A 17,786-nucleotide genomic window follows, 5' to 3' on the forward strand; every position below is an offset into this window, starting at 1 on the left:
CCCCCTGCTGTCCCAACCCCCCCACGGCTGTCCTGCCCGTCGTGCCTCTGGCCCTTTAAGAAAAAAAAAAGAGAAAAACCCCCGGACTCACTGTTCCTGTCAGATGGGGGGGCGACCCCTGCTGCCCTGCACTTCATGGGGGGCTCTTCCATGAGCCCCCTGAAGCCCCAAGGCCGCTGCAGGACCCAGTGAGTCCCGGGGCTTTTCTCAGTTTTTTTTTTTAAAGGGCTGGAGCAGGGGTGGGTGGGGCAGCCTGGGGAGGAATAGTGGGGGGTCAGGGGAGCTCGTGGCAGAGCCCCTCATGCAGTGGGGGGCAGCAGGGATTGCCCCCTCACCTGGCAGCACCCAGTGAGTGGGGACTTTTTTTTAAAGCCCCGGGAGCTGGGGCAGGCAGGGCAGCCAGGGAGGGGGGAGAGGGGGGGCTGGCGGGCAGGGGCTGGGGGCTGGCAGGGTCCCCCAAGGTCCCTTCCTCCTCCTACAGCCCCCCCCTCCCCTGGCCCCTACTTACTAGCTCCAAGTCCAGCTGCAGCTTCTTTCAGTCCACCGGGGACTGTCCAAATCATCAAAGCTCTCCAAATCTTCCAAAGATTCAGAGAGCTTTGAATTGATTTGGACCTTTTAATTGGTCCCGATTGGATTCAGATTTGAAGATTTGGCCACTGAATTGGCCGAATCTTCTCTGAATCGAATCATCACCCAAAGCTTCACCCAGCCCTATTGATCACCAGTAGCACATCAACACATCAGCCCAAATCCTACCAATCAAATGCCACTACCAGAGCACTCTAGTATTATGGTGTGTCTAGGCTCCATGCCCCAACACCATCTCTTTTTATTTCACTTACCACTGTGAACCCACCTGCCTATTCCCATTCCCCACATTTCTCACCCAAGCTCCCAGTCCTCCCCTTTCCTCTTCAGTCACGGGTCCCCTCATTCCTTGTCCCATTCTCTTTCCTGCCCTAGGTCCAGTTCTTGTTCTGTTTGCAGTTGGCTTAGGCAGCTTCCTCCCCCATACTGCAAAGTCAGAGTACTGGAGACCTCAGGACAGCCACTCTGCTTCCAGTTCTGATGCCTGGCCTTAACCCCTCCCATAGCTGCAAGAGCAAGGAGAAAGGCCTGCTCAGTCTTTCAAGGTTTTAGCTCCCAAAGCTTTAACAAGCCTCAAGTAAGCATGTATGGATGTACAATTTTTCAAGATCATCAAAATTCAGAAGGATGGCAACAGGTGTATTTCTGACACTAAGACCATCTTTGTAAGGACTGGGTTGTAGGTAGTCTGGCCTAGTGGTTGGACCCATCACAACATCTGAGGTTAGGAAGGAAGTTTATTCCATGGTCTGATTGGTATGGACAGTGGGGGTTTCTACTTTCCTCTGTAGTAGGGGGTCACAGCCCTCTTCTTTGGGTCCCTTGAGCATATTTTAACCCTTGCAGCAGCACCAGGGCATGTGCCACCATTGTCCCCCTGCTTTATCTGTAACAGGTTAGGGTGCTGTGCCTTGTGGTTGTGACAGGGATGACTATCATTTCAGTAGCAGCTTAGAAAAAGGGTTTGTATAGGATGTTTTGGACAGGGATGATCCTGATTCAGGCATGGGGGTTGGACTACATGATATTTAGAGGTTCCTTCCAGTCCTACATTTCTGATTCTGATTCACCTTTCTGGCTTTCTGAGTCCGAGTCTTGGAGAAGGACTTGCTGTGGAGCACTGCTCCACCTGTCTACCCCCTGCAAAGGTGCAACAGGCAGCAAACAGCAGGACTGGCAGATCCTACAGCTCAACAAGTGGTTCCAGCATGTAGACCAAGTTACTTTCCTGTGGAAGGATACAGAGGGACTGTCCTGATGCTGCAGGGTCTTCATCAAAAAGGACCCTCAACTAAGCCAGAGGCACTATCACTACTGTAAGTAAAAATACAAAGAAAAGGTATTAAACCTAGAATTTTAAAACTTTAAGCTACAAGCTAGCTGTAACGAACACACACTACTGTATTTTGGCTTAGAGCCCCATGCTATAAGAAGGCAAGCAAGAGGGCCTTCTGAGTATAGACACAGTCTAACCAGCAACATTTTAAAAGAATCCCATCCTAGGCACAGAGGGTTCATTAAAACTGATAGTGAAATCAGCATGGCCAGTACCTCAAAGACTAAATGTAGGTAATGAGGTAATAGAATTCACATAGAATGCCGTTTTATTTGAAAAGCAACTACAATATTTTTATAAACCAGCTGCTGGCAACCTTTTAAATCCATGGGCTGGAACAGCTTGGCTTCTGTCAGATGCAAGCCAGGTGGCTTCTGTGGCGTAGTGGTGGGTGGGGAGAGCATGGAGGAGCTTTGCCTGTGCAGGCCAGGGAGCTCAAAGCTCTGCCCATGCCACGGCTGCTACTTGTTGCTCCCCAGCAGGGGCACAGGCACAGCTTCGGGGGGAGCGGGGAAAGTGGTAGAGGGAGCTGCACTGGAGCCAGGTAGCTGCAGTGCATGCCCACACAGCTACTTCTTCTGTGCCACAACTAAGAGGCAGGAAGAGGGAAGGGAAGAAGCAGTAGCAATGTAGACACAGCTTCCAGTTGTCTGGCCCTGGAGCAGCTCCCCACCACCTGGAGCCCCAGCTGAGGAGGAGTGGAGCTGGGAGAAGTGGCAGCACAGCTCCTAGCTTCCCAGCCTGACCAAAAGCCAATAAAATACTGGGCATTTTTAAGAAGGGAATAGAAAATAAGACAGAAAACATCCTCATACCATTACATAAATCCATGGTACACCCACATCTTGAATACTGTATGGAGTTGGGGTCTCTGCAACTCAAAAAGGATGTAACAGAATTAGAAAAGGTGCAAAGCAGAGCAACCAAAATGATCAGGGGCATGGAGCAGCTTCCATACAAGGAGAGACTAAAAAGGTTAGTACTCTTCAGTTTGGAAAGAAAAGGAGGGGCGGAAGATAACATAGAGGTCTATAAAATCATGAAGGGTGTGGACCAAGAGAACAGGGAGCTGTTGCATCCCGAGTCCCAGAATGCTAGAACCAGGGGGCACCCTATGAAAATTAGTAGGAGTCAGGTTTAAAATTAATAAGAGATTTTTTTATGAAACACAGTTAACTTGTGGAATTCACTGCCACAGGAGCTGATAGAGGCAGATAACATAGCCAAGATCAAAAAGGGACTAGACAAATTCATGGATAATAGATCTATTAATAGCAGTTGAACAGAATGGTTGAAGATGTTTTATCTGGCATCTCTAAACCAATGATGGTGGATGCAAGGAAGGAAAATGGATATGGGATAGATGACCCTAAATCTATCCAGTTCAATGTTCTCCCTCTAGCATCCACTTCTGCCACTGTCAGAAACTGGATACAGGGCTAGAGGGATCACTGGTCTGAGACAGTATGGAACTTCTTATGTAATCCCTATAATAAACAGTTCAAAACAGGATAGATTAGTAGTATTAAGAAAACCATTTATTTGTTCTCTACAAAACAAAATAACACACGATTAGAACAACAGACCAGGAGAACATACAAAGGTCTTCCCCTTGTGGCTAAAGATGACATGGTCAGCAATGTTTTCCTTTCACTGGTTTCTTCTAAATTAGGATTTGGCAGATGGACTCTAAGCATACTCATCTCTCAGTGTGCTTTCTTCTCCAAGTTCTGGCTTACAAGGCTTTCATGTCTTTTGAGAGCCTAAAATAAAATGACAAGGAAAGAGTGGACATGTCACATAAGAGGCTGTAGCAATGAACTTGGAACTAGGAGTCAACAAGACATTTGATTTTGAGGTGAATAATATTAATGCATTCATACTAAGAAATGGCTCTTTTGAGCCTATGCACAGCTGCTCTTTTGCAACATTTGTCAACTTTAATATGAGATGAGAGGATTAAAATGAAAGCCCCAAAGAAACAAGTGCCTGATTCTTGAAGTTTGTTATTTCCCTGAATCCAAATTAAGCCAAGACAACAATGGCTTATGTCCCAGTTTCTTTTAGATGGCTATATTCTTCCTTATTTCTCAAAAGACAGCAGTTATTGGAAGCAAACCAAAGATAGATATGAAAATTACAACAGATTCCAGTACAAACTGCTGTGGTCAGGAAGCCCTTAAAAACTACTTCCACTATAATCTCACTTTCCAATGTTTTCACTAATTCATAAACCAGCAAAACCAGGACTGGAGCTGTCTCTGTCCAGCCTCTCCAGAAAGGGAGTTAGCTTTTAGAAGTCAGAAGGAAATCCCTTTCAGTCCTGTTTGTATTCAGAGAAGAGGACACAATAATATAGTTTACCAATTATAAACATGTTCTGGGGTATAGGTTGTAGCTGTGTTGGTCTAAGGGAATAGGCAGACAAAGTTCTTTGGGTAAATCTGATATCTTTTATTAGACCACAAGAATAGATTAGTGCAGCATTTCTCAATTGGTGGGTTGTGACCCAAAAGTGGGTTGCAAGAATATTTGAAAGGGTTGCAAGGAAGTCCTAGAAAAACTGGCAAAAGTGCAGGTTTCCCCTTGCAGGCTGGCAGTGTTGCAACCTGCAAGTGACTGCTTGGGATGATTGGAGGCAGCAAGCAGATGTGCATCTGCATGTGGCCAGCATACAGAGAGGCCAGAACATGGGAGCAGCCCCAGCTGCTGGACCCAGGTAAGTGTACGAGGAGTGGGGGATGGAAGTCCAGGGGACTGTCTGGAGGACTTTGGGGGGGGGGGGGGGGGAGGGGTGCACGTGTGCACACACTGGTGCTAGGGATGGTGGCCAGGCACAGCACTGCAGCAGGGCAGAGGGAGGAGAAGGTGCCTGACAGCCAGGGTCAGTCCTTTGCAGCAGGGAGCTGCGTGCCTGGGCCAGCAGCATGAGTCCAGTACCCATAGATGAAGGGGCCCACACTTGCTGCTTGGGGGACAGGATGGGGGCAGCACTCACTGCTCACGCTCTGGCCCAAGTGGGACAGGGGCAGCTAGGGGCCCCCTCCGGGAGAGCTGGGCGGGGGCAGGGGACTGCAGATCAGGAGTGAGGGGTGCCAGCATGGCCTGGGTGGGCAGGGCTGTGACTTGGGGGTCATGGGTGCCAGCAATGCCAGGGGGCTATGGCTTGGGACAAGCCATCGAACTTGGCAACTGGGTCCCAGTACAAAAATGGTTGAGAGCCACTGGGTTAGTGCAGTCCATCTGAATCTGAGCATAATGCCCATTGTGCTCCATTCCCCTCAGCACTGACTTTTTCAAGTCATGGTGAACCATTACACTGACTACATTTCAACTCCCTCTTCACTCCCACAGCTAAGCAGGTACCTTTTTTATTATTTCCAAAGATTCCTATTTCTTTTATCATCCTTAAATGTGCAAACCTCACCAAATGGCTATGTAGATGAGAGGCTCTTTTGCCCCCTCACTAGGTGTGTCACATATGACTGGTGTGGCCTCGTTTTCCATCTGCACATTAAATTTTTGGATGGTCCTAGGACTTGACAACAACACCTGGTTCCAGCTGTGAGTGGAGGCCTAATTAGCACATGGATCCTTTTGTGGGGAGATCTCTGTAGTAAACACACATACTGACTAGTGCTGGCCTGTGGGGTCACCAAGGCTTGAAACGCTGTTGACTCTGTTAGGGCCCAGCCCCAACACATTCTAAATCACAAAACATTTGGCTTTCAACTAATATCTTATATGGCCTGCAATATGTTAAAACATACATAAAATGAGTGCTTATGCTAAAAAGTAGAGCAGTTTACAAAAATAAATAAAACTAAAACAATGATTATAGCATGGGGTTTTTCTGTTAATGTTCTATTTCATGCCTGCGTGGCTTCCTGCATAACCAAGTCTGTACTGCTGTAGTTTGCATATAAGCAAATTATTGTGGCTATATTATTTCAACACCATTTATTTTTAAGCTGGAATTTTCTGGTCCCCTGTGTTTTGAATTATCAAGGTTTCCCTGTATTCTGAACTGAGGAAAGCAAGACTTAATAACAAATTTTAAGACTAGTTTTCTACAAATTTACAAGTTGCACATGTCCAACTGAGCACATACTACAAAGTGTTCAATGCAGGAGCATAATGTACACTTCAGCATACCTGCACATGCTGAAGCAACTTAGGAAATCTATTCTGGCCACATACAACCTCTTAAATTTTGACCCTCCTACCTTGTGGCCAGGCCCCAAGTAGTATTTTCTGAATGTTGGGGATCATGAGATTTAACACCCCAAACTGTCTGAGTGCTAACTTAGTCAAGAACATGTGCATGTGATAGGTTCAGCAAACAGTGGGTGTATTTTTCAGGGACACTACTGTGAATTTACAAGAAACTGTGCTTGCCTGCTCAGAAAGGATGCTTTGGGGCTGTATCTTTTCCTCTCATCAAAAGCTCATTGTTGATTTGATATGATGTTAACATGGCCAAAGTCAAGCCACACAACAATTAACACAGGCTTTGGCCAGGTCTCTGTGTCAAACTCACTGTCCCCAGCAGCAGTGCCCTTACACACGCTGCATTGCTCTGGGTAGACAGTTGCCTAAACCGGAAAGCAATACAGCTGCTGCCAGAGGCAGGCCCATTAGCTTGGAGGTGGGTTTATTGGCACTGTTACTCAGCAGTACCTGTGAACCCATCTTTTGGCAACAGTTCCACGGCTTTTGACTTACAAGACAACGTTCCCAGAACAGAGCAGTATGCTTGAGGGCACAGACCCCAAGGGACAGTGGGTTTGCCACGTAGACATGGCTTTTGCACAACTAACATAATTTAGCTCTAACAGCTAACAATTATGTCAAGGCAGGACTTTACATTTATGGAATGTAGCTCAACTAATATTGCTGTCTGGACCTTAAGCTCCCACATTTATTGACTTCTTGTGCTGTAACTGAGAAAACTGTAGGATCTGATCCTACCAGACGCTAAGAACTAGGCCTGTGCAAAGTGGCTAGTACTCGCTTCAGATTTGGATTTGGCCGATTCGGGGGACAGTGATTTGATTTGGCCAAATCAGCCAGGCCCATCCCCTACCCTTCTCCCAGCCCAGCAATGGCTGCCCTGCCCACTCCAGCTCCCAGTACTTGGGGAAAAAAAAGCCCCAGCTCAGCAGGTGCTGCCGGGGTGGGAGGCAATCCCCGCTGCCCCCCCACTGCATGGGGGCCTCTGTATGAGCCTCTGAATTGTACACCCCCCCCTCACAGGTGTCCTGCACGGGCCAGCTCTGGCCCTTTAAGAAAAAAGACCAACCTGAAGATAGAAACTTTTCTTTGAAGTATGGAGCTGGGGCGGGCGGGGACAGCAATGGGGGGGACTGGGGAAGCGAAGATTCGTAGAGCTTTGAATTGATTTGGACCTTTAAATTGGTCCCCTGATTCGATTCAGAGATTCGGCCGCTGAATTGGGCTGAATCTCCTCCAAAGCTTTGCACAGCCCTACTAAGAACCCTCCAATCTCACTGGGGTTGACTGAGAATGGAGGATGAAAGGAACTTCACTGGATTATGCTTGGGTTTTTTTTTAACTGTACTACCAGGTTTTTTGTTAATAAAAATCACTTGGGAAAACTCTCCTTCCAAATGTGAGGAAGTGGCACTTCCTAATGGAATTAAAAGGACACAGGCTATCACTATTTCCCCATTATTAAGCTATTTCTTGGGGGTCAGGCAAAGGTTCTCTTATACCTGAGAACATAGCTATGGTGGTATGGCTGTTGTGGGGCACCTGGTGGTGGCAGCACAGAGCCTCCCCTCCCCACCCTACTCCACCCACCCTACTCCAGGTACTGCAGTCGCACATTCCCGCCCCTACCCTGGAGGCTGGGCAGTGCACCCAGCCCCAGATACCAACCCTGCCCCACTCCCTCCCTCCCTTACCATGGCTGCTGCAATGTGCTCCCCTCCCAAACTTACCTGTAGGAGCTTCTCTCCACCTCTGCATGGGGCTGTATTCCTGGCCATGTGCATGTGTGCATCCCACTCCCCCAGCGCCTTGCAGGCTGGAACTCTGCCAGCCTGCAAGGGGAAAGTCACAGTTTTTCATGTTTTTCTCCTTTAAACACTATGACTTCTAAATTTCTGCTCTGGACTGCATAAAATACTGAGGGCAAGTTCTGAGAAAGTATCAGGCTCATTATTTTATCACTTCCTTGGTATTTCCTATTACATTATATTCCCAAGAGGGATCTGAAGATTGGGTGAGCAGGTTAAGCTCCACTTTGCCAGTCAGCTCTGAATACTCACCTGCTTCCCTTGAATGACCATTGCTACGCATCCCAGTACTGTCAGGACAACCATTAGGTAGCTGACCTTCACACGTAACTTGCCCCTTGCAGCATCAATCATCTCGAACCTTATGAGGTAAAGAGAGACCAAAGACAGAAAAGCAAAGACTCACATCACTTCCCATTAAGGAAATAGCATTTGTTGTAGGCTTTTCACCAACGATAATAAACATTTTACCAAGATGGGACAGCACCATTCTCCAAGGAAATGTCTTGCCCAAGATCAGAAGTCCATAGCAAAGCTGGGAAAGGAAGCTAGTTCTCCTGATATTTGATCCTTTGCTCTAATAATCAGATAATGTCTTTACTTGAATCTAAGATGTCCCTGAATTTAAGACAACCCCCCCCAAAATTAGATGTTATACATAAAAAATTATAACAAATTTATAGGGGGTAGGTGTTGTGGGGAGGTCAAGCAGTTTATCCCCTGCTTGGCCTGCCCCCCTGCTGCCTGTCACACATCGTTTTCCCTTATGTAGACATGTCCTAAAAGTCTGCAGGATTAAACACACATACCCCCCCCCAATTCTGTAATTACATCTGGCTCTTTCTAAAGAAGGGAGAGTGGCTTAGTCATCTAAACCAGGGGTTAGCAATCTATGAGTCAGAAAAAGACTGGATCTGGTCTGTGTTTTAGTAACCGTTCCTGTAACCAGGAATAAACTGTGAAACGCAAACCTTTTGAGAGGAGAGAGGGAGGTGGGGGTTCACCACATTATGCCATCACAAAAAAAAAAAGATGATACCCCTTTTCAGTAAGATGGGCTGCTTCCAGCACTGGGCTTGAAAATGTTAATGGAAAATTATTATAAATAGAGATTTTGTATGATCCACCTCCAGTATGACCACCAGCAATTTATGTTGCTAGAAAATCTGAGTAGATAGCGCTCTACAAATGACCCTTCCCACCATCTGCTAGAACAGTGGTGCTCAAGCTTTGGCTCTGCTGGCCAGGTGCCTGGTGCCGGGCCAGTCCTTAGGCCAGATCAAGCCCCACGTACCAGGATCGGGCCCCATGGGGCCTCAGTTGGCCCTTGCAGGCCAGGATCAGACCCTGGGGCCCTGCATTACCTACACACATCAGGATTGGGGCCTGACAGTCTGTACTGCCCCTGCCTGGCCTGGTGAGCTACCACTCTGGCTCACAGGCCAAGGGTTGAGCACCCCTATGCTAGAATAATCTTTTAAGGGAACTCATCTGTTCTTGTGAGGAGCTAGCTCACCATACCATGCAAGCTTTGTCTGCTTCCAGTCTTTTGCAGATTTTATTACATCTCAAGAAGCCCAACATCTGTGGTTACATCACTTGCTGCAGAACATTTACAATCTGGCTTTTTCTAAAGGGAGAATGGCTGAGTCATCTAAACCAGGGGTCAGCAATTTATGAGCTGTAAAAAGACTGGGTCTGGCCTGTGTTTTATTAATTATGTGCCAATCCACTGCTGACACTCCAGCCATCCAATCTAGTTCATATTTTACTAAAAGTACACCAATCCCCTGCTGCTGCTCCAGCCCTCCAAGCTCTGTTCTGAGGACTGCTTTCCTGCCCACTCCTCCCCAGTGCAGCCTCTGCTTACCATTTTCATAGCCAATTCAAGCTCACCCTCTCCACTGCTTTCAGCAGCACATTTTTAAGCAGTGGCTGCATTAGGCATGTAAGAGTAGCTTTCCATACAGAGCTGAGACAGCTGGGGCAGTAAGGGAATCAATGGTCTGCAGTAGTGCCTAACGCCTGAACTAAGCATTCCTAATGCCCTCCGTGAAAGCCAAAAAGAACAATGAAAGGATGTATCAAATACTTCAAAGTTCAACTATCAACAGGTCTCTGTCCTAAACTGGGCTAAATCTTAAAAGACTGAAATATAACTTTGATGGTACAATTTCAACAGGCCCCAAACAAAATCATAGGAAGTTGATACTAAGGATATCAAACACCAGATGCATCTCAATGGTATAAATTTCTCTCTGTAGTTGCAGAGAAAATTGGGGCTATCAAGAGTCAGTTTAGCATTTCAATGAACTCTGGACCTAGGTTATTAGTCACAAACTTCCATCAGTTCAATGTATGATTTTTTTTTTAAATTCTGGCAGCAAATTGGTAGTGCATGAATATTCTAATTTAAATGTATTTAATGTATTTGCAGTAAGTGTAGGCATTCACAGAATTCTGAATTTCAAATCAAGTGTTAAGTAGATTTGCTTTCAAAGTAAAGTTAAAAAATCCATTTTTTTAAAATCGCCTTTTATTTGCCATGCCTGCACCTTAGAAAAAAATAAAAAAAAATACAGATCTGCAATCAGTCTCTGCATTGTGTATCAGGATGGATGGAATATATTATGGAAAGGGCCCCCAGATTTGCCTGCCTTAGGATCACAGGCAAGTAGGGCTGGAAGGGACTTCACAAGGTCATCTAGTCCAACTCCTTGTTCAAAGCAGGAGCATCCCTTGACTAAACCATCCCGAGGCAAATGTCTGTGCAACCTGCTCTTAAAAATTTTCAGGAACAGAGATTCCACAACTTCTCTAGGAAGCCTGTTCTAATGCTTGACCACTTGCATAGCCAGAAAGTTCCTCCTAATCTCCAACTTAAATTTCCTCAGCTGCAGCTAGAGGCCATTGCCCCTAATTCTCTCTCCTACAGCCATAGACAAAAGCCCATCTCTCCATCCTCTCTGTAACTGCCCTTCAGGTGTTTGAAAATTTATGAAATCCCCCTCCAGCCTTCTTTCCCCCAGACTCAATAACCCTTCTTCTTTCAGCTTTCCCTCATAAGCCATACTTCCCAGGCTTCTAATCATCAGTGTTGCTCTCCACTGGTTTCTTTCCAATCTGTCTACATCTTTTGTGACGTTTGGGGCCCAAAACTAGACACAGTATGCCAAGTGAGGTCTCCTTAGTACTGAACAGAGGGAAAGAACCACTTCCCAAAGCAATAAGGTATAATTTATATATGTGCCTCAAATACATATGTAAGAGATTACTATTTTAAAAACATACTGGGTGCATCTACATGTGCGTTTTAATGCGTAGTAGACTGCACATTAAAGTGTCATGTAAAAAATATGACATTATGCTAATGAACAGTAAAAGTCTACTGTATATTAACTGTCACTACAAAAGCATGCAAATGCGCTACTGCACATTAGTGCAACTTAACATGCATTTAGTAGCTTACATTGGAGGTACTGAGTTTAGTGTGCATTAGGAAAGGCGCAATAATGCACGTGTAGACATGCCCAAAGTCAGCATAATTTGTTTTATAAAATAGGCATACCTGAATAAGTTAGTCTTTAAGCTGCTACCCTGCCCTGCCTGACTTCAAACTAACATAGCTAAAGACCTCTCTACTGATAGCTGCAGAAGAGGGTTGTTTGTCAACTTTTAGACTAGGTTAGACAATCACTTGTTTTAAGATTATTTGGATGAGGATATTTCTGCTTTGAGCATGGTGGGGTACGGGGAGGTTACATGTATTACTACATCTCTGCTGCCCCACCATAATTCTCTAATGTCAGTGGTCTCCAACCTTTTTAAAGTAGATCACCTTTGACATATAAAAGCAACCCAAGATCTACGGTGTGCTGACACCCCACCCTCCCCCCACCCAGCAGATAAGTCTGTGGGAAGGGAAGAGGGGGGCAGATCAAGACAGAGGGAGAAAAAATTATTTGGAGGTATGCATCCCCAGCAGGTAAGTCCCACCCGGCCAGGGCCCCACTCAACTTTCCCCTGCTCTTGCCTCTGTGGCACTGTCCCTCTCTGCCGGGGCCTCAATCTAGCCCCGGTCTCTTCCCTCCCCCACGAACTGACCTGCTGGGCCAGGGCATGCGTGTGCTCCAAGATCTACTAGTGGATCGAGATTCACTGGTTGCTGACTACTGCTCTGTGTTAACTTGCTATAAAATGATAGTTCATCCATATTCCAAAATTAGTTGATTCAGGGTCTTTTAATGATCTGACCCATACTTTTAGACTACCCTTTGGAACAATCAATCCAAAGGGTTAAATTAAAGAATTCCAGGCAACTGATATATAGTTCCTCTATCAGAGATCACAACAGGGTAAGATTCCAGACATCACAACTGCTAAAAACTGAGAAGTGTTTGATTCTGCACAATTTTCTTTCACCTACAGAAACCCACTTGCTCTAGGAAAGGAAACTCTGGAGAAGGGCACAAGTACCTCATTAGTATGTAGACAATCTCTAGCTTATAATTTCAGGAACTTACGAGACAGTCTCTGGTATATCCTCTGCTTTTTTGAAACGGCCTGACCACAGAAGAATCTTCTTGTCCCAGTCTGTGGGCCTGTGTCCTGGAACTTTGAATGAGGGCTGACCTAAATCCAACGAGGAAGAGAAAGACGATCATTATAGTTAAAACAATACTGGTCAGGTTGAACACCACAGATCGCCTTGTCTGAGCACTGCTGAAACTAAAGAGGAGAAGGAATCATATACACAAAGAACTTTACGGTAACGGTTGCCAGAATCTGGAATGGGTTTACAAGGGAGGTGGTGCTCTCCCCTACCTTGGGGGTCTTTAAGAGGAGACTGGACAAGCACCTGGCTGGGGTCATCTGACCCCAGCACACTTTCCTGCCCATGGCAGGAGATCAGACTTGATGATCTATTGAGGTCCCTTCCGACCCTAACAACTATGAAACAAGCAGAATGAATGGGAACAAATGAAAAGCTAGCAAATCTTACTTAATGCCTTGCATATTTGGTGTTTCTGAGGCCAAAGGAAATGCTGCAGAAACCACACTTTGCCCAGACTCATGCTCCAGAATCTATGCTTCCATTTCCTAAAAAGTCACAGGCTTCATTCTCCATTGCCTTGCACCTTCTGTCATTATTTACACCTATGCAAAACAGGCATAAGGTACATCATGACAGGGAAGTGTTTCCCAAACTGTGGGATGTGCTCCATAAGGTCAGTGAAAGTATGAAGATAGCTGGGGTTGGTGAGGTGAGGACTGACTGTTAAACTGTTGTCCAGAGATTTAGCTTATCTTAACAGAAGTTATTAGTTACCAGGGTTGCAAAAGAGCTTTCAAAATGTGATGTAAATGTAATCACTGATAGCTGTATCTCCAGGAGTTTGTAGAGTACCCAAAACACTTGCTCCAACATGTGAACTGCTTTACGCACTTCCAGTGCAACAATTTCTAACTTGCATTTCAAGAATCACATTTTAAATGACAACTGTTTCTGTTTCTAACAACTATTTTGCTGTCCATAGATCTACGAATAGCATCTGACGAAGTTGTTACCTACAAAAGCTCATGCCTCTCTTTAACGTACCACCTACCTATCCTGCCTTCTGTCAGAATGATCGTGCAGTGCATAGGAAAGGCAGTTTCATGGATTGCTGCTTGCTGAGAAAGTCTCAGTGCTGTTTTGACTATCATACCACTTCTAAATATACATACTCTTTACTGGAACAAGTGGCCAACTCTAGAATACCATGGGAGCATTCTGAATGTATAATTACTGGGATAAGAACTAAAACTAGGATTTAAAAGTTCCCCTGTTATCATTAGAATAAAAATTTCCCCAGGTCTGTAATAAAATATTGGGCTTGAATCTGAATCTAATGATGTATCTTATGAATGAAAATGAAATGATTTTCAAAAAGGCAAGGGCATTGACCTTGACCAAGATTTTACTCACGCTGGTTTCCCAACTACCTCTTAAAATTATCACTATGGTAAAAATAGTCTCTCCGTCTGTCTCATCCTCAGTCAGTACGTATCATACCAGGCCATGTGTGGCCAGGTCTGCAGGTCACCCAGCATCAAAAGAAGCAGCTAAGAACCAAGGGGAGCACACAGAGTCAGAGTGTAGGGAAGCCAGAAGATCTGTCTGAGGAACAGAGTCAGAAATCCAGAGGGTCAAGCCAGATCTGGTATCCAGGATATCAAACCAGAACCGGGCCAGGAAGCCAAAAGGTTAAGCCAAAATCAGGGTCCGTGGGCAAGCTGGCTTGGGTATCCAGAGTCTGTCAGAGAACCAGTAGCAGCACAAGCCAAGGATACAAGGTTGAACCTTATTGTCCAGACACTTCCTTTTTGGGGTCATGGTTTTACATTGGAAGGGCTGAAGGGTCAGTTCACCCTGGCTGACCACTCTGGTGGCAGGCAGTGTGCATATGGCTAGACCCAGACGGAGGGTTGTGACCATTTGAGCCTGCTCCCGTGTGCTACTAAGGAACTGCCAGACGGGGATGAATGGATATGCCAAGCAGGCTGAGGCCCCAGGTTCAAGTGTGCAGTCAGACAGCATGAGAGTTCAGTACACAGGTGCAAACTGGTGTGCCTCCACATGCTGGATCCAGCTGTAGAGCAACTGTGGCATGACCACACACTGGTGCAATCAGAAGCACAGGGCCATGTCATCTGGATCTGTGAGGCTCTTCCTGGGTCCGGAAATTTGTCAGCAGGGAAGTGGTGGCAGCATTAATTACTGCAACTCTGGGAGCAATTAATGTTGCTATGGCTCCCACACTACCATATTTCTGGAACTGTGGGGAGCCCCAGGGCTGGATGACATAGCTCCATGGGCTGTAAACTGAGCACCGTTGCTTTATACCTGTTACACCTCAGACTGGCTGTGAAAATTGCTAAAAATATTTTCAACTTTCCAAGCAAAAGAGCTGTTACTTGACCATTATAGTCTGTTTTCTCAACCTGTAGGTCAGGACCCATAAGAATATATGAAAGGGTTGTGAACAGACTTTAAAAATGGATTATCCTTTAAAGAAGAAAAATATGGGGAACTGTGGCTTTCCCCTTGCAGGCTGGCAGAGTTCCAGCCTGCAAGGTGCTGCTTGGGGCCCCACATGCCCCACCCCTTGCAGGGCAGCAGGTGGGGAGTTAGGGGCACTGGGTCAGGACTGACCACAAATGTGTCCTGGTACAAAAAAGGTTGAGAACCACTGATCTAGACATTACTGCCTTCAAATCACGGTCAATGTGAAACATCCTTAGCACAGTCAAGGTCTCAGATGCCAGCTGGAACAGCCTCAAGGATAATCATGGAAATAAGGAGAAAGCAAAATACAGATTTCCCTTGCTTAATGTAGGTTCTGTTTATGTAAATTCGCTCTTATACGATGACCCTTTTTATACCAAAAATTCATTATATGCGAGGTAAATTCACTCTTATGAGATCAGTGTGGTGGAAGCCCACAGTCAGCTGCTTTGTGCAGTGCATTGTGGGAGTGACACACACCAAAATATAGTCTCTCCTGTGTGGATCTGTGCTCCTTGCTCGTTGTCTGCAACACGCGTTTCTGTAGTTGCCATCCCCATTATGGCTTCTAAACATCCCACTTGCTTATCTCCTACCCCTCTCTCTGGCCCATCAATGAAGACTTCACCACTCTCTTCACACCAACTAAACATTCACCACCACCCTGTGCTTGTGTGTACTGTCTGCTGCTGGTGAGTACCAAAATTGCCTTGTAACAAGTGGTAGAAATGGGTCTGGGGGTCAGTACAGTTGAGGTCTTGGAACGTATCCCTATTTGTTATATAGCAAAGTGGGTTTTCTTTATGCAAATTTGAGTTATGCACCGTTTTCCAGGAACCCATGTACCGCATAAAGCGAGGGAAACCTGTATTTAAAGCTTGATGTTCTGTGAAGAGAAGAAACAAAAATACCTAGACCTAATACCCACGGCGGAGACGGGTGCGCGCAGGCCCCGCTCCCACCCTTCAGCCGGCCCCACATGGCGGCCGCGGGAGGCCTCGTGCCGCCCCGGGCTATCGCTTCCGCCCGTGCCGGCCCAAGCGGGGGACGGATGGGCAGGCGGGCGGGCGTCCTGCTGCCCAGCACTGCGGTGCTCGGGCCCGGACAACCCCGCCTGCAGGCCCCGCGGATGTATTGGGGTCCGGGGCAGGTAGAAGAGCGGAGGCCCCCCACAGCCCGCTCTACGCACGGACATGTGGGCTTCTGTGCAGAACAGCCCGGCCCGGCCGGCGGTGGGGTCACATGCCCGCCTCGGCTTCTCCTCCCCCAGAGGGCGAGTGCAGGCTGTGGGCTCGGGTCTCTCTGCTGCACTGCCTTTGCCCCGGGCCCGCGACAGCCCCGTACCTGTTGTGGGAGGCACAGCTCATGGCCCCCACTCTTGCTGGGCTGACAGCAGGGGTGGGGCCAGCGCAGTGCTCCTGGGGCAAAATCAGCAGGACAGAGAGAGCCCACAGCGAGCAGACCACATCTCTTCCATGCACAAATTTGGGAGGGCACTGGGGGGCGGACATAGTGGTTGGGAACTGCACTCCATCCCTCCACGCACCCAGATGAGTAGCCTGTGGCCCCATCCTGCTCCCAGCCCGGATCCTATGCTGCACCCCCAGTCCCTGCCCCACTACTACAGGCCTGATCTGCTGATGAGCTAATTCCAGCTTGCCCCAAGCCCCTACCTTTCAAGTTCTGATTGATCCCCTCCTGGGATTTACTGCAGAATCCTCTCCTTATCCTCAGATCCATCCCTTTGGTCAGCCTCAGACTCACTGGAACCTTCTGCAACACAGCCATTGCTCTGCCTGCGAACCAGAAGAAACGGGCAGTAAAGGACTGAGTAGAATCCAAAGAGCTCGTAGTGAAATGGAAAGTGCGAGGTAGACATGCAAGATACCGCATAAGAAACAGAGTAATTCTCCATGCTGGAAGCTAGGACAAAAAAAGATGAGGTGATGACATTGCGATGGAACAGGATGCTGAGGGTCTAACAACAGAGCTTTAGAGGAACAGAAAACTGAACATATTAGTACTTGTGCCTGAACTTGCCCTGCCTGCACAGAGATGGAGAGTGATGCAACTTCCTAAGGACAATGGGACATGTAGCAACTGCATTTCACTTCTACTTTCAGCTGCCTTGGATTCAGTTCAGGCAGTACCACTTCTAGGACACGCACTAGGTTTTTATCTGACTTTCTGTACCCCAAAGGTCAGCACAGACTGAAGGCAGAGGTAAACAGGCAAAGAAGAAGTACACAGAAGATGAGCCAGCTGTCTTGCTGGGTAGTAAAAGAAAAAAAAAAGGCATATCTAGCAGAAGTGAAATGAAGCCTGGGGGCAGCTTGTACTACACACAGCAAAATGCTGAGTTACAAGGTCTTTGCCAGGCACTCTAAAACCACTTGCTTCGTGCCCCTCGACCGCAGGCTGGTTTTGCAAGGAGGAAGTCTCTTTTTTTTTTGTGGAAACTTCAGCCCTTTTACTACCTGCGTGGGCCCTGCTTTCAGTCCTTTTGAAAAGGAGAGGAAGGAAAGAGGGGCCCGAGCCCGACCGGCCGTGGGGCGGCTCCGTGGCGCGGTCTGAGCCCGCGGGACCGGCAGGGGGTGGGCACTCACCGGGCAGTCCCCACATGGTGAGGAAAAGATCCCGCACAGCTGCTCCTGGGCCCAGGCCGGGCTCCAATGTCATGTCATGTCATGTCACGTCACCTGCCCTGCCCTGCCCCTCCCTCCTGCTCGTGCGCAGGCCGAGCTGAGCCGAGGGTGAATCAGTGTGTGGC

At 47.2% G+C, this 17,786-nt stretch overlaps 1 protein-coding gene across 1 annotated transcript; it reads right to left on the reverse strand.

Annotated features, from left to right (window-relative positions):
* Positions 1 to 3,447: 3,447 nt before the first annotated feature.
* Positions 3,448 to 17,773, reverse strand: FAM162A (family with sequence similarity 162 member A). The gene is made up of 5 exons (XM_006273259.4): positions 17,623 to 17,773; positions 16,690 to 16,812; positions 12,492 to 12,600; positions 8,221 to 8,329; positions 3,448 to 3,690 (listed from the first exon to the last, which is right to left on the reverse strand). Exons 1-5 carry the CDS (start codon positions 17,693 to 17,695, stop codon positions 3,634 to 3,636), a joined length of 471 nt encoding a protein of 156 aa, XP_006273321.1. The 5' UTR covers positions 17,696 to 17,773; the 3' UTR covers positions 3,448 to 3,633.
* Positions 17,774 to 17,786: the final 13 nt, after the last annotated feature.

The sequence above is a fragment of the Alligator mississippiensis genome, chromosome 1 (assembly GCF_030867095.1).
Source record: "Alligator mississippiensis isolate rAllMis1 chromosome 1, rAllMis1, whole genome shotgun sequence".
In the NCBI taxonomy this organism is placed as follows: Eukaryota; Metazoa; Chordata; order Crocodylia; family Alligatoridae; genus Alligator; species Alligator mississippiensis.